The sequence below is a fragment of the Sus scrofa genome, chromosome 9 (genome assembly GCF_000003025.6).
Source record: "Sus scrofa isolate TJ Tabasco breed Duroc chromosome 9, Sscrofa11.1, whole genome shotgun sequence".
Taxonomy (NCBI): Eukaryota; Metazoa; Chordata; class Mammalia; order Artiodactyla; family Suidae; genus Sus; species Sus scrofa.
In genome coordinates, this window is record NC_010451.4 from 712,412 (window position 1) to 735,271 (window position 22,860).

General features: G+C 53.2%; 1 protein-coding gene across 1 annotated transcript in view; it reads left to right on the plus strand.

Annotated features, from left to right (window-relative positions):
- TRIM66 (tripartite motif containing 66) overlaps nucleotides 1-22,860 on the plus strand; it is a 58,229-nt gene that overhangs the window by 841 nt on the left and 34,528 nt on the right. The window contains 1 exon segment of the mRNA XM_021062260.1: nucleotides 1,164-1,387. Within this exon segment, the coding sequence (XP_020917919.1) occupies nucleotides 1,164-1,387 (224 nt within the window).

A 22,860-nucleotide genomic window follows, 5' to 3' on the forward strand; every position in this document is an offset into this window, starting at 1 on the left:
GTGTGTGTGTGGTTTCTGTGCCATGTTCTGTAAAGCTAAAATACTGCTTAGCTAAAATATCCTAAATTCTCCCTGTCTCTCTTTCCTACCCTTGCTCCTTCCTTTTCAGCCAAGTTCACCCAAAGAGCAGTCAACAAATCCTGTGCATTTGCTAGTTTCCTGTTCATCCTTTAATCCATCACAGTCTAGCCCTCAGTCCCATTATTGTAATTAAAGTGCTCCTACCAAAGTCATCAATTAACCAAACTCCAAACTGCATGGACTCTTCTCCATAGCACTTGTACTCTGTCTTAACCCATTTGACTTCTTTTTCTAGAGCACCTCTTGCATTCTTCCTACCAGTCTTCCTTTCAGGTTCTTCTGCCTTTGTCCACCGTTTAACTGTTGGTATTCTTCAGCCGTCTGTGCTTGCCCCTGTTAAGGTTTCGTAGGATGCCGTCTCTCCGGCGAGCTCATCTTGGGTGGCTTCCGTCTTCATCTGTGTTGCTGACTCCACAGTCGTATTCACTTAATTACGGGCTAGTTTCCCTCCGACATTCCGAGGGATGTCAGGGAGACGGAAAAAATTATCCTGAGCATCCTTTTCTCTGACACGCTGTCACCAAGTCCTTTTTTAGCCCTCCTGGCACTCCTTCGTGAAGGCCCTTCTCACATCGCTTCTCTGGGGTTCAGCGCCCTCCTGTGATCACCCTGCCTGCACTCCCCCCTCCAGCCCCTCCGTCCTTCACGCCTCTGCCAGGTTCATCTTCCCCAGCCACGACTCTCATGCTTTCACTTACTTCATCAACAAGTTCAGGAGCCCCAGCTGGCCCCAGAGAACAGCGCAGACTCCCCTCCACTTTCCGACACAGGTTTTCTACTGCAGCCAAACTTGAGCCATCCCTGCTGCCCTTCCTCCTGTGAGGTCCTGTTTCTCATGCCAGCTATACTCCCCCTCCTGACCGGAGGTCCTGAAGCTTCCTCTCCTTCTTCAGAGACCCACCTTATCCCCTCCCAGTGCCCAGCTATAATAGCCGAACACAGGCTGCAGTTTCCAGAGTGCATGTGCCTCAGGGGTCCGCACCCCCAGCCCCGGGTGCAGGGCACCGAGGCCCAGCAGGTTGCCTGGCTGCCAGGCGCCAGGGCTGCTGAGACAGAGCCGGGCCTGGTCTCTGTCCCTCCAGGTCTCCTGCCCTTTCCTCAGTGACCACACGCCCTCTGACCTCACAGTGCTGGGGCCTTCATCGGGCCTGGAGCCCTTCGTCCCATGCTGCCTGTCGCCAGCAGAAAGAGGGGCCTGGGGCGTCGGGGGCAAGGCCTGAGAAGAGGTCACCCTCCATCCGGCATCAGGAGCGGCCCGTGCGTGCGCGAGCGGTGAGCGGAGCTCCCTGGACACGGCCCCGAGGAGGTGAGCCGGGCAGAGCGTGGGCAAGGAAAGGTCACCCCCGGTGTCCAGCACGGAGGGGCTGCAGCCAGGACCAGGGCTGCAGGGGCCGGGGGCCGGGGCTCTGCCGCAGGGGCGTCGGCCGGCTGGCTTCTCGGCGCGCGGGCCCGTCCTCTGCCGACCAGCGCCCCGCGTCGGGTTCTGGGCTCGCTTGACCTTCGTCTCCTCGGCGGCTTGACCTCGGGCCAGGGAAGCGCCCTGGACGGCTCTCTGCCCCGGCTTTCCGCGCAGCCCCTCTGCTTCACTGGGCAGCCACGTGGCTGGGAGCGAGGCTCCGTGGGCCTGGTCGGGGCGGTCGGCTTCCCGCCGTCAGCGGCTCTGAGCGGGCGGGCGAGCAAGCGAAGCGGGTCCTCCCTCTGCAGAGGCGAGCAGGGGCCGCCGTGAGGCTCCGGGTGACCCGTCCTGCCTGCTGTGGTCCTGGACGGCACCTCCGAGGGCCGCGCTCTCAGTGACACCTCTTCTGAAGTAGAGGGTGTGCCTGTGGCATCTCAGCCCTCTGGGCGCCCCCAGGGAGTCAGGGCCTCAGCGGACACCCGTGCCACCAGCGGACGCGGGCGGGTGTGTGCGCACTGAGCTTTCTGCTCCCCCGGGGCCCTCTCCAGGTGGCCTTGTGCTCACACTCCCTTGCTCTCCTCTCCGGGTCCCTGAGTCACCAGCTGTCCTGCAGCAGCAGCACCACGGTGTCCCCGGGCTTGTTTTCTTGCCGTCCGTCCTCAGATGTGGGCACTTGGAAATACCACGGTGCTTTCCTTTTCAAGTAGAGGATGGTTAGTTTAAGATAAGAAGAGTCAGGATGTCTTTTCTAAGTGGGAATTTGAGAAAAACTCAGAAAGCCAGATTTATTTCAGAAAGAATTTTAGGAGTCATGCGTAATAGAAAAGACAGTAAAGTATTAAAAAAAATTTTGAAAAAAAAAATCGAGACGTCTCAGGTCGTCGTGCCCACTGTGCTGCTTTCGTGTCTAGGTGGGACCTTCCGGTGTCCCTGCACGTGGAGACACAGCTGTCTGCAGAGCCGGCGGCCGGGCATGCAAACCCCTTTGTATTCTGCTTTTCATTTAGGGTCGTTGTATTTTTCTGTGTCACTACCCAGTGTTCGTGATGATTCTTCTTAACCGCCAGCCCAAGAATCCTTTATCTTAAGTGTGTACTATAATTTCCTCTGCTCTTTTCTCATTTCTTTTCGTGTGTTGTTCTCATTGTGTTCTTTGCTGTTGGAGAAAATGATGCAGTGAACGTTTGTGTATATATAGCTTTTTCCTTCTCCTGTTGAATAGCTTGTCTGGGTTAAATTCCCAAGAGTGAGATTGCTGTGTTATAGGGTGTGAACATTTTTATGATTCATTTTATGTTGCTATATATATATATATATATACACCCACTTTTTTTTATGAATGGATTGTATCAGTTTATGCACCAGCAGCATGTATAGTTTCCAATTTCAACTACACCAGACTTAGGGAGTTTTTTGTTCGTTCTGTTTTTGCGTTTGTCAGTAGTTTTTCATATATAGCAATATGGACCACACAGCGTTTTTTTCAGTATAAAGTAAAAATAATGTAATTCAAGGACTAGGAGGCCTTCCTTTCTGTATTGGATAGAATTTTAAAAACATCTCACAGTGCTGTGTGGCAAGTGCATTTCTTGCAGCTTTGTTGGAAGCCGGAATGGAAAACCTTGCTGCCGCTAAACTCAGAATAGCAAGATGGGAGGCGTGCCAGGATCTTTGAGAGCAGTTTATCCAAGAGCACAGCAAGGAGGGGTTTACATACTTGGGTTTAATTTAATTTCAGCTGATATGATTAGCAGCAAGAACACAGGAACTTGTGCTCCTTTCCTACCGCGTTTCCACTAATGATCTTGAACAAAGGTCGTATTCTCGTTGAGTCTTAGTTTTCTTGTCGATATAATGAAAAAATTCCGAGGCTCATTTGCTCATTTGAGAAATGTTTATTGAGACGATGTGGTGTTCCGGCGGCATGTGTGCTGCCTAGAAGATGCTTAGTTCCGGCGGCGTGTGTGCACACACAGGACAGTGAGAGAAGGAACCTCATGGCAAACAAGAAAGACAGAGTCCTATCCTAGGACTGAGTCTAAAACAGTGAACAAGGGACCAAGTAAATAGTCAGTCATATCCCGCATGGCCTAGCGGGGAGCAGGTACTCTCTTGTTACCTGGTGTCTCTCTCCTTTTTCCCCAAAAATGTGTGCTTTTTGGGAATTTGTTCTGTGCCACCCATACAAATAATCTTTCCGACATTGCTCCCAGCGTGGCGTGGAGTGGCCTGCCCTGGCATCCCTTGGCGAGGTTACGGACGCCCAGCGAATGTCTGCCTCCTCTCACTTCGGGGGCGGATGTCAAAGAAGGCGGCATCCGCAAGGTCTCGCACCTTCCAGACCTTGTCTTGAAGTTTCACGTACTTTTTATTTATGTTTTTGTCTTTTTAGGGCCGCACTCACGGCATAGGGAGGTTCCCAGGCCAGGGGTCGAATTGGAGCTGTTGCCACTGGCCTACAGCACAGCCACAGCAGCGCCTGATCTGAGCCGCATCTGTGACCTGCACCACAGCTCTCAGCAACGCCAGATCCTGAACCCACTGAGTGAGGCCAGGGGTCGAACCCGCGACCTCATGGTTCCTCGTCACATTCGTTCCTGCTGCACCACGACGGGAACTCCTGATGTTTCATTTAGTTCGAGTCTCTTCGTGGCTTAAACCACAACTCACACACTGATTGCTGGTGTATTTTATTTGACTCATGCTGTTTCTTATGGTTTTTTAAAAAATTTAATTGGTTTCTAAGGTTTTCAATTAAATAAAAATCTGGATTTTGGCAGCGATACGCTAAGACTTGGCAACCCTGGACCCACATTCCTTTAGGCGGGCTCTGCGCTCTATGGGGCTGGCCCCGTAGGCCCGAGAACGTGCCGCCCCGGCTTCAGTGCCTCCTGCCGAACTGTCCCCTTCACTGGTGCAGGTCCGTGGAAGCGGGACGGAGAGGAAGGAGCCCGTCGTGGGGAAGGTGAAAGGGGCTGGAGAGAGACGCCTGCCTCCCGCAGCCTCCAGGCAGCGGCTCACTGCTGTGCCTTTGACGCAGCCTTGGCCTCGGAGACCCACGTCCATTGCTCGTCTGAGACGGAGGCGAACCCCGTTTCTCCACGTTCTCGCCCCGTGAAGTGCCCACGGGTTGGGAAAGCCACGGCCCTCCTCAGACGCCCCGCAGAGCCGCTCAGGGTCTCTTGCCACAGTTCCCAGGTTCTTAAGGCCTGTGAGGGGTTCCACGAGGTCAGACCAACTTTCACAGGACTTCTGGGGTGTCCTTGGCCCTGTAAGTGGGTTGACGCCTGCACTGCGGGTGCCGAAGCCCGAGGCAGAGACGCGGCGTAAAACTGCTGCTGGGAGTGTGCTCTTCGTGACCCGGCCTCTGCCGGCAAAGAGGAGGAAAGGGAGTCAGTTGCCCTGAAGGCGGCTCATTTGTGTTGAATCTCAGCCCTTGACTACGAGTCTTTTTAATGTTCCGTGTAAAGAAATTGAAAGTAATGCAAAAAGCACCGCTGCGACTTAGCCAAGTAAGGGGCTGCAGTTGTCTGCGTCGCGCACTGCACTGGCTTTTTTTTTTTTTTTTTTTTTTTTGTAGACTACTGGTTTTATTTAAAAGAACAACTGACAGAAAACTGATTATTTAGGCTGGAGCATTTGACAGATATTTTTCTCAAAAAAAGAAGTGAGCCTATCACTTCGGGGAAGAAACCTGACAGTATCTGTTGCCAGTGATAAAATCTGAGTTTGCAAAGAAAAAATTAGAACTCTGGTAGCATTAGAGCTGCCTCTGCGCGTTCGACGACTTCATAACAGTGAAAGGGTTTTCCGATGCAATTAGAGGTGCTATTGAAGAGTGTGGGTTTTTTCTATAATGAAAAGTCAATATTCGGAGCAGGGAGTTCCTGTTGTGGCTCAACAGTCGTGAGCCCAACTAAGATCCGTGAGGATGTGGGTTCGATCCTTGATCTCGCTCATTGGGTTAAGGATCTGGTATTATGGTGAGCTGTGGTGTAGACTGCAGATGTGGCTTGGATCCTGCATTGCTGTGCCTGTGGCGTAGGCTGGCAGCTGTAGCTCTGATTTGACCCCTAGCCTCGGAACTTCCATAGGCCCTGGTTGCGCCGTCCCCGCCAAAAAAGGACAAAAAAAGTATTTGGAGCATCTGCATAAATCACGAACCAATCTTTCCCAAATCCCCAAAGCGTGGTGTTTTTAAAACGATGCCTCGGTGACAGAGCAGTTCACAGTGTGTGGCCGACCAGTGGATGGCGGCGTAACAGAGTAATTTAAGCTCAGTGGTGGAGTTTCAGATTCCACATTACACCCGACCTTTAAGAAACTAACGCTTGTTGAGGCTTGGTCTAGTATCCAAGAAAATCCACAATTGTCTGATAAGACTATCACAATATTCTGGTTTTTCCAGCTGTGTGGCCATGTGAGGCTGGATCCTCTTCACATGCTGTAAGCACAGCAGCGTGTAACTAGCCGGCGGGCCCCAGAGGCAGGTTTGGGAAGCCACAGGTGATGTTGTCCTTTCGTAAGCCAGACGTCGAGGTTGGCAGAAAGGGAAAAACAGTGTCACTGTTCTCACTAAGTGTATTATTTGGAAGTAATTAATTTTTCCTGGAAAGTCTGTTACTCATGTAGACATGTAATACATTTATCGTTGTTAATGAATTAACATGTGAAAGTCGTCTCCGTTTTCCTTTATAATGTGGTAAAGGGCCGTAGGTATAACCCACATAAACCGAATCTCCTGGGGGTCCTCAGTAATTCAGCCACGGAAGGGGTCTAAGACCAAGAAGCCTGCCGTCTCCCAGTGGAATGACGTGCACTCGGCCACGTCCCCACCTGCCAAGCGGCCGTCCTCTCACCTGCACGTGGCTGCTCTCGGGGGTGACGTCTGAGCCTCAGGATCAGTTAGAGGGGAAAGCCCACCATCACTTTATTTCGTGGCATCTTGCTGGGGGGTCCCCACGAAGCCTGACCTCGCCTGGCCCTGTCACCCTTTTCTCTTAACGGGCTTTGCTCTCAAAGACGGCAAACTGAAGTGAGAGTTCTCTCAAAGTGGCATAATTACAGAGCTCCAGATTTGAAGTAGATGGTTTTTGTTTTGATTCTTAAACACATACAAATATAAAACTCCGTGCTCTCTTTCTGCTTTTGTACAATGACTACGAATGCAGTTTATAAATGATAAAAACTAAAGCAATCAGATTAAGGACATGAATTTCATTTGCCCATGATGTGTTGCTACGTGGAGTTGGCACTGCAGCTTAGGGTGGCGTGGCCCACGGTGATGGCCCAGTTTCCCCACCACCTTCGTCTGGTCTGAGTGCCGTGAAGCTGCCGTCGTCGTGTGCCGCCACGTCAGTTAGGTTTTTTGTGGCAGAAATGCATCATTTACGTATTGTCTGCTCCTTTCTTTTTCATTAGCCTGAGACAAAGTAATACTACTTGGTGGGAACAGGATCTTAAAAATCATTCTTCAAAAAAGGAAAGAATTTATTTTTTCTATTACAGTTGGTTTACAGTCTTCTGTCAATTTTCTACTGTACAGCAAGGTGACCCAGTCACACATACATGTATACATTCTTTTTTTTTCACATTGTCATGCTCCCTCATAAGTGACTAGACACAGTCCCCAGTGCTACACAGCAGGATCTCATTGCTTATCCATTCCAAAGGCAATAGTTTGCATCTGTTAACCCCAGCTCCCATCCATCCCACTCTCTCCCCCTCCCCCTTGGCAACCACAAGTCTGTTCTCCAAGTCCACGACTATCTTTTCTGTGGAAAGGTTCCTTTGTGCTGTATATTAGATTCCAGATGTAAGTGATATCATATGGTGTTTGTCTGACTTACTTCACTCAGTATGAGAGTCTCTAGTTCCATCCATGTTGCTGCAGATGGCATTATTTTGTTCTTTTTTATGGCTGAGTAGTATTCCACTGTATGTATGTATGTATATATATATATATATATATATCACATCTTCCTAATCCAATCATGTGTCGATGGACATTTAGGCTGTTTCCATGTCTTGGCTATTGTGAACAGTGCTGCAATGAACACTCAGGGGCATGTGTCTCTTTTAAAGGAAAGTTTTGTCTGGATGTATGCCCAAGAGTGGGATTGCTGGGTCCTATGGTAGTTCTAGGTATAGTTTTCCGAGGCATCTCCATACTGTTTCCCACAGTGGTTGCACCAATTTACCTTCCCACCAGCAGTGCAGGAGGGTTCCCTTTTCTCCACAGCCCCTCCAGCACTTGTTATTTGTGGACTTATTAATGATGGCCATTCTGACTGGCGTGAGGTGGTATCTCGTGGTGGTTTTGATTTGCATTTCTCTAATAATCAGGGATGTTGAGCGTGTTTTCGTGTGCTTGTTGGCCATCTGTATGTCTTCTTTGGAGAAATGTCTATTCAGGTCTTTTGCCCATTTTTCAGTTGGGTCTTTAGCTGTAGACTTGTGTAAGTTGTTTGTATATTTTAGAAATGAAGCCCTTGTCAGTTGCATCCTTTGAAATGATTTTCTCCCATTCTGTAAGTTGTCTTTTTGGTTTCTTTCGGGTTTCCTTTGCTGTGCAAAAGCCTGTCAGTCTAATGAGGTCCCATTGTTTTATTTTTGCTTTGATTTCTGTTGCCTTGGGAGACTGACCTGAGAAAACATTTGTAAGGCTGATGTCAGAGAATGTTCTGCCTACGTTCTCTTCTGGGAGTTTAGGATCTTAAGTTCTTACCACTGCCTCCAAATCTCATCTCGGTGGATGTACAGATGATCCGGAATATTTATACTTTAAAGAAGACTTTTATCAGAATGAAACACTAGTTTAAAAAAAAACTGTTGGAGCAAACACATAAGGACGTGTGTGTGGCTCTCACCTTGAGAAACACTTCAGCGTGGAGTCTGGAATTAGATTAACTTGGATTTGGATTTGAATTTGAACTCTGCTATTTACCATCTGTCTTTGTATAGTTACCCAGCCTCTCTGAACCTCAGTTTCCCCCGCCTGTCTCTGATAGTTTTATGAAATTTTAAATGTATCACAATCCCTGTCTCCGAGGGTAATTGTGAGCAGGATGCCAATGAGGTATACGGAGCACCTGGCATAAACTCGGCATTTAATGAATTTCCTTCTCTTTTCAAAATGACGTTGTGAATCGAGCTTGTCCATTGGTAAAAAGAGGCACAACGTTTGCAAACAAACCTTGTAAGAAGCACACAGCCCAGCAGACCCTCCAGGCTTTGTTTTCGACAGCGGAGATGCTGGGCTCGCTGGGGCCCACGTGAGAGGTGGTCTGCCCTGTTGGGGGGCGCGGCCCTCCCGTTCTGGGGGGGGCATAGCCTGGACTTCTGCGGCCTTTGTCTCTGAGTCCCTCTGGCCTGCCCAGGACCATCCCCCTCCCCAAAGAAAGAAACTGCTCTGCTTTGGCTTCGCTCGCAGGGAGTGGGGCTGGCTCACTCTCCACGCTGCTTTATGCCGCAGGATGGCCGTGGGAAAAAGCCGTGCTCCCAGGCGGGTGCAGGGCCACAGCCGTGGGCGCGAGCTGGACTGGGCGGCCCCTGGTTGACCAGAAACACAGACGTGGACAGATGGAGGCTGTGGTATGAGCAGCAGGACCTCCCAGATGTAGGTGCCCAGCTCTTCCCATCCCCGCTTGCTCTGTAATGACTGCTTCCGGAGCTTGCCCCGGGGCTGGGGCAGGTTGCCAAGGCTCTGGGGACTGTCCCTGTGCCAGACACAAGTCCCCTCGTTCTGCAGAGCAAGTCTCTCCCCATTTCGTAGGAACTGAATTTCAGGCGTAGAAAGAATCAGAACTTAAAAGCCCGAGGGCGGAGCTCCCTTTGGCTCAGCAGTCATGAACCTGACTAGTAGCCATGAGGATGTGGGTTCCATCCCTGGCCTCGGCCAGCAGGTTAAGGATCCGGTGTTGCTGTGAGCTGTGGTGTAGGTCACAGACGCAGCTCTGTTTCGACCCCTGGCCTGGGAACTTCCATAAGCCACAGGTGTGCTCCTAAAAAGAAAAAGAAAAAGAAATTAAAAAATAAATAAATGCCCAAGGGATAGTCATTGCCGAAAGCAACTCTTTGGGGAACCTGTGAGACAAAGCAAATCCTCTTGACACTGACTGTATCTGTCTTGTAAGCTGGGATTTTTCATGACTGGGATTTCCTTAAATTGGTGCCAGACTAAGAAACGTGGAAAGGTTTTGACTCAAGGTCTGGCCAGTGCCGCAGAAGGAAAGGACGTGTCCTGGCCCACTGACCTCTGTGGCAGCGGCAGAAGGGCCGGGCTCCTAGGGTCACCCGGGAGCGGAAAGAGCAGGCTCAGCCTGACTCGGGAACCATCTGCTGTCTTGGCTGCTGCCTGGCCGGGAAGCGCTTGCGTCTTGCTCCTGAATGTCTGGTTTCCTAGGAAGCAACCTCGCTGAGGCCCGGGAAAGCCTCGGAGATGTGAACCAGGCCCCTTCAATTCAGTTTCTAGATAGGCCATGCATGTGCGTCAGTGAACTTGTAGGATGAGAAAGCCAAGTGAGTCGACAGCATTTAGAAACAGCAGCATCTTTGTTTTGTGGTCCGCAGTATTTTCAAAGTGATTTGCAGCACACGTCTTTGAGGCATTACAGCCTTGCGGTTGTCTTTAGATTTGAATTTTGAGGCCTCTAAACCCTGGGGCAAGCTATCTAACCTCTCCAAGTCTCTATTGAGAGTTTGGAGCACAGAACAGATATGGTCTATTTTGATTTTTTAAAATTAGCATGTGATTTTTAAACTTAATTCTTCCCTAAGCTTTTAATTTTAATTTATAAATTGTACCCTATTTGTAAATGTGGCAAATTTAACAACCACTTTTAAAGGACTTTTCATTAATAGTTGAACATACTTACAGTTAATATTTGCTCTTACAAAGTAAAATTTTAAAAATAATTGTCTAGCAAATAAGCAGTCTTAAGTACTTAAAGAACTCTTGAAAATACAGTAAGTTAAACTTATAAATACGGTGAACCTTAAATGTGTCTTAGAAGTTCTAGCACTGTTGGGTTATTTTCTGGAATGTGTAAAGGAGACCACAGTCAACAGTAAAGAAAACGAACAACCCAATTAAGAAATGGGCAAAGGCCTTGCCTGGACGTCTCTCCACACGAGATACTCACGTGCCCAGTGAGCAGGTGAAAAAACGTTTCCTGTTACTAGTATTTAGGGAACTGCAAATCAGAGCCACACTGAGAAACCGCCTCTCATCTGTCAGGATGGTTACATCAAAAAAAAGAGCAGAGGAATTCCCTGGTGGCCTAGTGGTTGAGGTTCTGGCATTGTCACCGTGTGGCTTGGGTCACTGCTGTGGTGCAAGTTTGACCCCTGGCCCTGGAATTTCTGTGTGCCACAGATGCAAACACAAAACCGAAGAACCCCAAGTGTCCGTGAGGATGTGGAGAAGTTGGCATCCTGTGCACTGCTGGTGGCAGTATAAAATGGTGCAGACTCTGGAAACAGTACAGTGGTTCCCCAACAAACTTAAAACTCAGATGACCAGCAGTTCTGCTTCTGGATGTATAACCAACATAATTAAAAGCAGGGGCTAGAAGAGATACTTTATGCCCATGTTCACAGCAGCATTATTTGCAGGGGCCAAAGGCGGAACCAACCCGAGCATCCACGGACAGGTGCGCGGGTGAGCGGGGTGGCCCTGTGGCCTAACCACACCTGGATGCTATTCAGCCTGAGGAGGGAGGACCCGCGACACAGCCGCGGCGTCACAGCCGCGGCGTCACAGCCGCAGCGTGAGCGACCTTGAGAACCTCCTGCGAAGTGAGGTAAGCCAGTCACAGAAATGCAGAGAGTCTGCGACTCTGCTTACATGAGTTCTGTAAGGCAGCCAAGTTTATAGAGACAGCAAGGGGCTGCCAGGGGCTGGGGCTGGGGGGGAGGGGGAATGAGGAGTTGTTTCTTGGTACAGTTTTAGTTTTGCCCTTTTTAATCAGATTTTTTGTTGTTGTTTGGTTGTTGAGTAGTTTGAGTTCTTTACATATTCTAGATACGAGGTCCTTATTAGATAAATGATTCACCCGTATTTCCTCCCATTCCATGGGGTGCCTTTTTGTTTTGTTGACAATGTCCTGTCAATGTGATGACATTTGAAATGTTGATGAAGTCCAGCTTACCTGTTTTTTCCTTTTGTTGCCTGTGCTTTTGGTGTCATATCCAGGAAATTATTGCCAAATCCATTGTCATGAAGCTTTCCCCTAAGTTTTCTTCTGAGAGTTCCAACTCTTAGGTTTAGCTCTTTGCTCTCGCTTATGTTTTTAACATGAACTAATTATGTATGTTTGACTCTAAAATCTGAAAGTTAGGCGTTCCCATTGTGGTGTAGTGGAAACAAATCCGACGAGGAACCATGAGGTTGCTGGTTCAACCCTGGCCTCGCTCAGTGGGTTAAGGATCCGGCACTGCCATGAGTGGTGGTGTAGGTTGCACACGCAGCTCAGATCCCAGGTCGCTACGGCTGTGGTGCAGGCCGGCAGCTGTACAGCTGTAGCTCCAACTCGACCCCTAGCCTGGGAACCTCCACATGCCGCGGGTGCAGCCCTAAAAAGCAAAATAAATAAATAAATAAAACCAGAAAGTTAAATTCATACTCATGACAGTTTTTAGAATCAGAGTGTTGGCTGCCAAGTTATTCTATATGCAAAGGAGAAGGAAGACCTCAGTTTGGGGTCAGTCTGTCTGAGCATCTGAGTCTGATTCCTAATCTACCTACTGTTTCACCATTGTGGAGCCTGGTGAGTTTTCCTGCCTGTAAAATGAGGGCGATAACAGCAGTGATTAACTTAGAGGATGGTCTTTGTTTTGGCTGCGCCCATGGCACCCAGGAGTTCCCAGGCCAGTGGTTGAACCTGTAGCCACAGCAGTGACAATGCCAGATCCTTAACCACTAGGCCACTAGGGAACTCCTTTTTTTTTTTTTTTTTTTTTTGTCCTTATAGAATTGTTATGAAGATTAAATGACGACATATACACAAAACACCTGTACTGTGCCCAGGACAAGAGACCGAGAGGTGTGGGAAAAAATACCATTATTTAGAACTTGTGAAACTCAAGTGGAAAAAAAATCTCTTCGATGCGAACACGTTTGATGGGGACCCAGAGAGGCAATTTCTTGAATATGCAGCATCTTTCGCTGTTTAGTATGTCCTGTGGTCGGGTCAGGCTCTTGTTATTTTCCATGTTTGCATTTATGGGTCAGAGTGGAATAAGCTTGCTCTGCTGTTGAGAGGGTTTAGGATTCTGTGCTGGTTTGTATTTGTCGGTTTGTGTGTCTGTCTCCTTCACAGGTGGCTGCTGACTTTTATGTGCCGCGGCCACGGCATTTAGGGCACAGCAGTGAAAAGACAGGGCCCTTGCCTGCAGGGGACTCGTATCCCCTTGAAGGACAGGGAACCCAGTGACAGGAAGGCGGGTGTGGTAGGACTGCGAGGAGCAGGCCTCAGAATTGAGGCCAAGGAACGACACCTTGGGAGGGTCTCCCCACCTGGGGGCCGGTGGGTGGCGGTTGCTCGCGGAATGTTTTCGGAAGGACTAAACGAGCCGACGATGAAGAGCGGAGCTGTCACCTCTCTCTGGCCGTTCTCGTGAGCTGCCGGCACCCGAACTTGGATTTCTGGCCAGTGATTTGAGGAGCCACGCTTTGGGAGTCCGGGTCTTTAGAAAGAGCTTTTAGCACTGCTGCTGCATCCAGCAGGGTCGGAGCACAGACTTGCTGAAAGGCTTACCCTCTTTCTGCCAATCTGATCTGGGGTTTTCAAATGTTGAATACGGAAACAGGTAGGGGTTGGCAAGGAAGATGAGAGAGGCTGAAGAGCAAGTAAGTTCCTGGCATCGATGCCTCTCGTCAGGCGGGGCCACACTGCGTGGGGTTGGATTGACTTCCGTGAATCTGGGCCTCCTGGTTGCTGAGAATATAAGAGGGACTGCCTGAGCTCAGGGTCTGTGCGGCTGGTTTTCAGCTCGGCCCTTTCAGCGGAGCCTCCCAGGCCTGTGTGTTTGCCGCGGGCTCTGCATGGGAAAGGGCAGGAGGTGGCATCTTCTCCTTCAGCGGGCTGTGCCTTTCATTCCTGCAGTTCTGCAGCCCAGCCCGGAAGCTGACACCGGCCGGGAGCCTAAGTGAGCAGTTACTGAACAGACGGTTTAATCCGCAGAGACGCCCCATGGCTCTTGCCTGGAGGGGAGCCTTCTTTCCCTTAGGTCAGCGCCCTCCCTGTTTGCCAAGGTGGGAGGCGCAGGACACCCCGGTTGGCAGGCAGTGGACTGAGGGCTCACGCCTGTGTTATCGTCCCTGAACTTTGCAGCAACCCTGTAAGGCCGGTGTTGTTCCCATTTTATGCACGAAACCCTGGGGAGTGCGGTGCGCAGTGTCTGAGGTCACCCAGCTGCGAAGCGTCGGGTCAGCTCAAGTCAGACTCGGGTTCACGCGTCTTCAGGGCTTGTGATCTCTGCTCTGGAGCACTTTGCTTGGGAGAGGTTCTGTGCTCACCGGGAGTCACGGAACTGACGGAGACTCTTCGAAGAAAGAAGCAACTCTGCAGCCTGAGCCAAATCTTTCGTTAATGCCTCCACGGCCTATCGACGGCTCTCTCCAACTAGGAAATGGGTTAGCATCGTGCCGTTGGCTCTCAGGAGATCGGCTCGACAAGGTTTTTGAAAGCTCGTGATGGAGACCAAGCCTAAGCGGTAGCGGGCTGAGCACACAGCGTCCTGGCCCGGCTCTGGGGTGACAGAGCAGCGGGCTGCAGGAAGGCTGGGTGTTGGAGCTGGGTCTACTCAGCCAGTGAGACTGGCTGCCTGGGACGGTTTGCTTTGAAGCCTATTTGGAAATGGCCCCAGAGCAGATTCTCTCCGGAAAGCTGTCCATTGAGTCCCCAAGTAATAACTTTAAATAAATGTAACAAGCTCTGAGGGAAGCTGGCCTGCCTGAAGCTGTTTACCATGTGCTGGAGCCGTCTTCAAAATTCCCAGGGCTCTCATGGTTCTACTTATTGTTTTAGGGAGAAAGGCAATTAATTGGATATTTCCTTCCCCACATAAGCCAGAGGAACATGATTCTTTCCCTTCAGACTAAAAGGCACATTTCAGATGGCACACCCTGCTTCTGAGGTGCGAATTCCAGAAGCTCTGTTTAGCGGCCTGCTTGTCCCCACGTCCCTGCGAATGCTGCCGCCTGCATGTGAGCAGAGCCCTCGTCTGGAAGCCACGGGCCCTGGCGCTCAGTCCGGACTCCAGCACGAGCTGGCGGGGCGATCCCAGGTCCTCTCCGGGACCAGCTCTGAAGAGCTCCAGGAGCACGAAATAGCCAACATAGCTTCCTGTTTCTGAAGCTAGTGACAGGTGACAGCATATCCCTTGAAAACGACAGAGGCTGAGAGGGGGGCAGTCTCTGTCCCTCAGTGGGCAGGCCTTGGGGCTTTGGGAAGATCCGAAGAGAGGGGCCTGATGCAAGATGCTACAACCTCGGAGTCAGAGAGGGAAATGACACGTATCCTAGTGAGCAGCTCAGCTGGTGGGGCTCCAATGGCCTGGGCGAGAGTGGGAGGCAGGAGGGCCAGACGCCAGCTGCAGGAGCTGGGCAGGCAAGGTGACCGCTGGGTCCTTGCTCCAGGTGCCCAGCCGGGTGTGCCGCCCTCGTCAGGTGCGTTGCGGGCCGTGAGCCACATTTTCCAGGCGGAGGGCAGGCTGCCGAGCTGGGCCGAGCTGGGTGGCAGCAGGTGCAGAAGCCGGAGCTCCTGAGCCCCATCAGCAGGATGGCGATTTAGCTCGTGAACAGTTTCCTCACCTTAATTGGCTCTCTAGGGCCCTGGGGGTAGCGCTGGTACCTGAGACAGTACCCGTTGCTGGGAGAGCAATTCCCCAGGTGATGAGAAGGAGGCAGGCTGTGTTGGGGGGATGCGCTGGCTGCTCCCAGCCTCCGGGGAGGGCTGTAGCCAGGGAGGGAGTTCAAGGTAGATGCAATTGAAGGGCAGGGTCTTCGAGGAGCCCCTTGTCTGCAGGGATGCTCTCATCCAAGGGGGACCAGTCGTGGTGGACTGCTGTGGACGCTGGAGGGCAGGAGAGGCCCTTGGAGGTATCTCTAGCTCCTCATTGTATGAATTCTAGAAAAGTCTAGAATCCTACCGAATGTCACATAACTAGTCACTTCCAGAGTCAGAAGAAATCCAGCTCCCTTGCCTGCCAATCTAGGGCTCGTCTAGGCTTGAGGGACAGTGGGGACTGCAGACCTAGAGGAAAGGGCTACCCCGTGGTCCCTCTACAAGGCCCCGTTGGAAATGGGGGCAGTGGCTTTGCATGCAGTGTGGCAGTGAATCAGTCCTTGGATTGACTCTTGAGGCAGGAAGAGAGGGAGGTGCCATTCTGCCAGGGGAGATGAGCCTGGGTCCATCCTGCCTGTACCTTCTGTGTTCCACTGTGGGTACTTTCTAGGCACAGGAAGCTTATTTCACAGTCAGGTGGTTCCTAGGAGCGTGGGCTCTGAAGGCCGTGGACCGTCCATCTCTAACCACAGCCTATCACCTGGCCCTTACGGCACAGCTTCTGAATCCTGGCTCGGATCTGCTGCCTGCCCTGCCCACAGCCCCGGGGTCCCCTGCCTGGCCTCGCTTCGCCTGCTGTCTATGTAGCTTTTGCTCCCCAGTCCTCTAGCGCCGGTCCTGATCACTCTCTCCTCTCCGGGCCTGCATTTCTGGCTCTCTGAAGGGCTCTTCATTACCTGCAGCTCAAAGCAGATGCCTAGCGTGGGCTTTAAAGCTCTTCCCATTGACCCCAAGATAATTTTAGGGTGTCACCTGTCATTTCTCTCCACGAGCTCGCTTTTATCAGCCGTCCCCCTGGAGGTCTCCTATCCTGACAACTGTGATCCTGTTTGTGACGGTCCCCCTCCTGAAATGCCTGTTCCTTGTTAGTGACCTCCTACCCCAAACCGAAGGTCTGGCTCAGCTGTGGCCCCCCTAGAACTAGAGGTCACAGGGACGGAGGTTGGCTTGGGAATAAGCAGGAGCCCTGTCACCAGAATTGAACCTCAGAGGTTGAGAATAGAGCAAAGTAGCTGTTGCTTTAGCTCAGCAAACCTTTTCTGAAAAGGGATAGACAGGAAGTATTTCTGGCTTTGCGGGTCGTACAGGCTCCATTACAACTACTCCGTGGTGCAACACAAGAGCAATGGTAGACCATACAGAAACGAGCGGGCCTGCGTTGCAGGAACGTTCCTTTACCAAAACAGATGAGCTCTAGTTTTCTGTTCCTTGATTTAGGCTGTGCCTGGGGAAGTAAGGTGGATTTGAACCTCTGAGGGGCATCAGTTAGGTCTAGCTGCGTAGAAGCTAAGCAGTGCCAGAGCCATATGGAAGGGGACCACAGGTAGGGGACAGGGTCAGGGCGAGGCGCAGGGCAGAGTGGGAAGGGGAACGGAAGGGAATTAATTTTGGTTGGAATATAGGATCGTTTGGAGGAGAGACGTAGGAACTCTGTTTGGAAAGGAAATTCAGGGCCAGATTTTCTTTCCAAGTAAAAGAGTCTTGACCAGTTTAGACATGAGGAGCCACTGGAGGTCAGGGGGGTGTAATCAGATCGAATGTTTGAAGAGTCACTCCGGCTTGCTGGGAAGAAGGGTCGGAGCAAACAGGACAGGATGCAGGAAGACCTGCCGGGTTGCTGTGGTCCAGGCCACCGGCTCCAGAGCTAGTACGGGTCTGGACGCCTAAGAATCATTTGGGGAGAAATTCCTGGTCCAGCACCCACACCCAAGAGATTTGGATTTGGTAGATTTAGGGTTTCCAGCTAACCCGCCAGCTTGGCACGCCATGGTCCAGCACGGCAGAAAGGGGCCTGACCTTAAGAGGCTCTGGATGGCACAGAAAGTGGCGTATAGGCAAGACAGGATGTGGCAGCTGCCCTCGCCCTCCTCCTGTTCTCAGTCCCTGTGCTTCTCACACCACCACTCCCTCAGCACCGCACCTGGGCCACGTCCTGTTGATGCTCTTTGGAGAAGCCTGGGTCCCTTTCTTTCCCTTTCTCCCCTGGTTCGGGCTCCCGTGAACACTCCACGGGGCGAGCCTCCCGCGCGCCCAGCCCCCGTCTGCGGTCCCCGATCATCACAGAGCCCGGCCCTGGCCGTGGCCGCAGACCCTTGCCGGGCGGCCTTCGCTTGGCGGTCGAGGCGCCTTCGCCCCCGCGTCTGTCCAGGCTCCTTTCCCGTCACTCCCCTTCTGCGTTTTTGCCGGTTTCCTGGGCACGTAGCCTTGTCCCAGCCCCATCTCTTCCCTTGCATTTGACCTGTTTCTCCTCCCCCTTCCTCGCCCTGCTTGTGCGTGACGGTGTCTCCCTGGGGGGAGGGAGGCTGAGCTGCCGAGGGACACCCCGCGGGACCTCTGCGCCTTGTGCGTGTGAGGTCCCAGTCCTCCGCCGTGACGGCCGCTTGGTCACTATGGCAACTGGCCGTGACGTCACAGGGCAAGGACTTCAGGTGAAGTGGCAGGAGCAGGTGAGTGTGGAGGCGGCAGACCGTCACGTCTGTCGAAGCCCCCCCCGCCCCCACCCTCCTTCCGTGCCGGGGGCACGGAGGGCGGTCTCAGGCTCCTGCGGATTTTTGAGATGCTGTGGGGAGAGCGTGTGCCGGGCATCTGCGTGCTGCAGTGGCGTGGGGCTGACAGAGTGTGTCAACTTGAGCTCTGGCGGTGCAGGCACGGCTGCCGCGTGAGCCTGTTATTCCTTTCTGGATTGCTATTTTGATCCTCAGATTGCATCATTCTTCCTACGTATAAACAGGGGGTCCCCAGGGCCGTGCAGCCACTCACTTCTCTCCCAACACTGTTGTTGTGATGCGCTCTATTTAAATGAGCTGCCGGATCGGGGCAGGCTCCGGCCCCACACGAGCACTGTCATTTGGGGAACATGGAGGGCGGAAGGATTTCTGGATCGAGTCCTGGGAGGCTGAGAGGGACGGCCTCCTGAGCTGTGCAGAGGGCGGCAGAGCTAGTGTCTGAAAGTTGAAAATCTCCTTTTCTGCCTTCTGAGCTTCTGTTCCAAGGCACCCAGAGGATTAGGAAGGAGCTGCAGCCAGGAAGAGAGTCGCCTCTTTGAGGTCTCCCTCTTGCTGTTCAGTTTGGGAAAAATACTGCAGAGCCTTGGAGATAAACAGGAACAGGAGGAGTCAACCCAGCCCTTTCTTGCAGAAGCGGCTCAGGTGAGCGGGAGGAAGGCAGCCCCGGCTGAGGGTGCGTCAGGGACAGCAGAGAGGACCCGGCTGCGCCCCCTTCCCCGCCCGGGACCCCGCTCCCTGAGGCTCGGGCCCCGCGGCCCAGCGGGCGGCAGCCCCTGGGTGGGCGTCCCTGGGCCCTTGGTGGGCATCGTCCCCTGGAGCCTGCGGTGTCTCACCTGTCGCTCTTCCGCCTTCTCCCCCAGGCGTTGCTCTCATCACAGGGCAGCAGGCGCCACAGGTAAGCCTGCTGGCAGCCAGGGGCGGGAGCAGAATCACCTTAGGATCAGAGTCTGTTTTTCAGTAGGGACTGGGCGTCGGGGGAGTGGGTGCTGCCTGGTTCTCCGAGGTGGTGCTGCTCTGAGCTGTGGGCTAGAGGAGGGCTTTGGGGGCTTGTGTGGTGGGGGTCTTATCCGATGCCAGTACCGGGGTGGGGGGGAGCGGGCTGCCTTGGGTGGGAGGACAGGGGTGGTTAGTGAGGATGCCAGCCGCCAGGGGTTTTTCCTCCCTGTGTCATGTCTGCTAGGGGCGTGTGGAAGTGGCCTGTCTCACTTGTGGCTGTGGAGGTTATCGGGGGCTGCCCAGTGGCTCAAGGCGCCACCTCTGATGGACCAGGATCCACAGGGTTTGGCTGTGTCCCTCCCTCTCTCCGGGCCTCCTGGTCACCGTCTTTATGGTGAGAGGCTTGGGTAGATGAACGGTGAAAAAAGCTAGCTCTTTGTCCAGCTTTGGTTCTACAGGTGAGAGCATCGGGCTCCTCCAGACGGTGCCGCTGCTCCATGGGAGTCAGAGCTTGGGCCCCAGCTGCAAAGTTTCATGGAGCCCTGGACAGAAGCTCTGGAATGAAGGCTTCTTAACCCTCAGAGGGTCGCCTAGCACTGAGCTCGAGCTTGGGCACCCGGGGTCTGTGTGCCCCTGCCTGCCGGGCTGAGCTGACCCCTCGCGGGCTTCGGCGTCAACCTTGGGGTTTCTCTCCCACCACAGCCCAGGCCCAGGTCGCCCTGGCGCTGCCGTTCACGCCGGGGCTGGGCTAGCCGGCCGTGGCCTCCCTTGCTGCCCCGCTGAGTCCTGGCTCAGCACAGTCTCTTGGCCCGGCAGCAGTCATTGAAGTCCCGAAGCCCAGGCTGCACTCTGAGCCTGCAGGGGTCCTTCCGCCGAGCTGGGGGCTAGGGAGGCGGCCCCTGAGCCTCCAGTTCCCCAGCAACCCCCAGGGCGCTGTCTGCTGGGCACCACCCGTCTCTTCTCTGCCAGCAGGGAGACACCTGACAGCTGCATGCAGAGTCTTCCTTCACTGCTGGAGCCTCTGTAGACGTGTGAGCTGCTTTCTCAGCAGCGTGGTTCAGGGGGCAGGTCTTCCAGGCTCAGCCGCAGTGGAAAGGGTGCTTTCTCTGTGGTGCTGCTCCTCAAGCTTGTTTATGCATTGTAATTGCCTGGGGAATTTTAAAAATATTGGCTCCCACCTCCTGAAACTGATTTAATTGATACGGGAGGTGGAATGGACATCAGGACATTTTAAAAGTGCCTCATATGATTCAAATACGTAACAGGGCCTGATAACCACTGATCTGTGGGATGCAGCCGCCCCCAGATTTGTTTTCTTTAGGCAGAAAAACTCGGCTTCACTTGCCTTTTCTCCAGATCCTGTTTCTTAGACTTTAAGCACAGCCCTGGTTGGCTCCGGCTCCTCCTGCCTTCTGGGTTCAAAGCTGGGGCCCGGTTATCATTGCAGTCGGATCATTATTACGGAACATTTTATTTATAATCAAATTGTTTAGTTAATTGAAATACAATTGCCTTGTTTATTTACACTTGCGTTAGAGAGGAGTATAGCATAACAGACAGGGCTGGGTTTTCGAGGTGGGTAGACCGGGTTCCAGTTGTAGTTCGGCCTGCTTTCCATGGTCTTCAACAAGCGACAGCTTCTTGGAGCCTCAGTCTACGCAGTCATGAGGTGGGGCCAGTGCCGGTCCCGTCTCGGGCTGGTCCAGTGATTAAATGAGACAGGTAAGGTGCCTGGTGGTGGTCGAAGAAGGATGCCTCATATCTCCCCGGGGGTCAGAAGTGCTCACTCCTGAGACAGCAGAGCCGCTCCCCGGGGCCCTGGGTTCCCAGGGGTGCTGCCGTTCCTGGGACTTCATTCTGGAAGCAGAAGCCCCACCTCTTTTGGGGACGGTTGTGTGGCCTTTGGGCCTGGTCCCACATTTCTCAGAATCGATTTTCCTGTGTATGAACTAAAAGCTTAATGCCATTGCTTGAATAATTCAAGTAGAAAGAATGGAGCAATATATCTAAATGATATCTTATGTAATAATGTGATTTAAATGTGCATTAGTAACTAAATGGATGTTAGATCTTGTGAGCCAGTATTTGGTTATTTTATATGGATCCACAGCCCTATGGGTTCAGGTAGCCCAGTTGTCTAAAAAAACCCTGTTTTAGTATCCTCATGAAAAATGGGGAATCCTCTTTAAGAAACAAAAAGCTCAAGGTTGTCACAGCTTGAGGGGGATGAGGGACCTTCTGAGGGAAGGTAGGATTTCCGGGCAGAAGGTGTGACACAGGAGAGCACGTGTCCTCTGCGTCCACTCTGGCCTGCAGCTGCCCTGGGGCCTGTGCACGCGCCGCAGCCGCCGTTCTGCTTTCTGCTCTGCTGCCACGGCCGCTCCTCTGCCGACCCGAGGGGCTGGTAGGTCCAGGCGTCCCCTCAGCCACTGGCCTGTCCCCTGACGTGCGGGCGAGGTGGAGGCCTGGTTGCTGTGGGCAGCGGAGGGACGTTGGGGAAGCCACACGGTTCAGCAAGAAGGGAGCCCTCCCCCAGGGCTGCACAGCCAGTGCCCTCCCAGGCCTGGAGCCCGCCTCTCCCACCTCCCCGCCTGCCCCGGGCACCACGCCTCTGCTCTGGGTCCGACCCGATCCTTACTTTCCTCGGCTGGCTTGTGTCCGCCCCGCCTCCACGTGGCTTTGCCTCCTGTCCCTGGCCGTGAGCGCAAGAGCTCACAGGGACCGCACGAGCCCAGGAGAAACAGAGCGGTCTGATCTGCTCACAAGCACGCCACATCCTTTAGCACCCGCCGTGGATTCGTGTTGCGTGTAGACCACGGACAGACGCTCGCGTGCAGCGTGCCGTTTGTCGTCCTGGAAGCCTCTCCAGGGTGCTGTGCGATCCCAGAGGGGGAGTAACGGGCTCGTCCTGAGGGAAAACAGCCCGGCTTCCCAAAGGGTCCGAAAGGCTGAGGGGGGGTTGATCTGAAGAGGAGGGAGGAGCGGGGGCGACGCTTCCACACCCACAGCTGCGCAGAGGCGGGGGCGGCCGGGCCGGGCCGGGCGGGGCGAGGCCGCTGAGCGTGGGGCAGGCGGAGCCGAGACGGGCGGGGGTGAGGGCGACTCGGAGGGACCTGAGCCCCACGCCGAGGAGGCGCAGGGTGCGCGGCGCGGCCGTGTCTGATCTACTCCGTTATTTCTCTGTTTCTCAGGATGCTGCCGAGGCTGTGTTACTATGACTCATGTTGCAGCATCTGGTCCCAGGGAGTTGGAAGCTTTGTGAAAATTACTTGCAGCAATTAGAGCAGCATTTCTGACCTGGGGGTAGACGAGGAGGGTCTCCCCTGGGCAGCCAGGTGGAAGGGCGGGTTGTCACGTGGTGCCCCCCCCCCCCCCCGACACTCCCGACGGTGGCCAGCGTGCTTCTCCACCCTCCTTGGCAGGCAGGAGAGCCCGAGGAGACGGCAGAGCCAGTCACTGAGTCCGCGGCTCTGTGAGGCCCGGGGGACGCCTCTTTTCGGAGGGGTGGAGGTGGAGGGGAGGAGGAGTGTTGAACTATTGTTTTGCATGATTTTGTAGATCTTTTTCTTTCCAGGATATATGAGGTAGCTTTTGCTGCATTAAAACGAGACAAAACAAAACAAAAACCACCCCAAACTTAGTGGTTAATACACCAACCAAGGAGTTCCCTGGTGGCTCAGCCCTGGTGTGGGATGTCACTCCTGTGGCTTGGGTTGCTGCTGTGGCCTGGATTCAGTTCCCGGCCTGGAGACTTCTACATGTCACAGGCCTGGCCCCCAAAGAAAATAACATTAACTTAGAAAAAACGACCCGGCAGCCACGCTTGCTGTGTGACTCTGCAGGCCGGCAGCTCGGGCCGGGATCCTCCGGC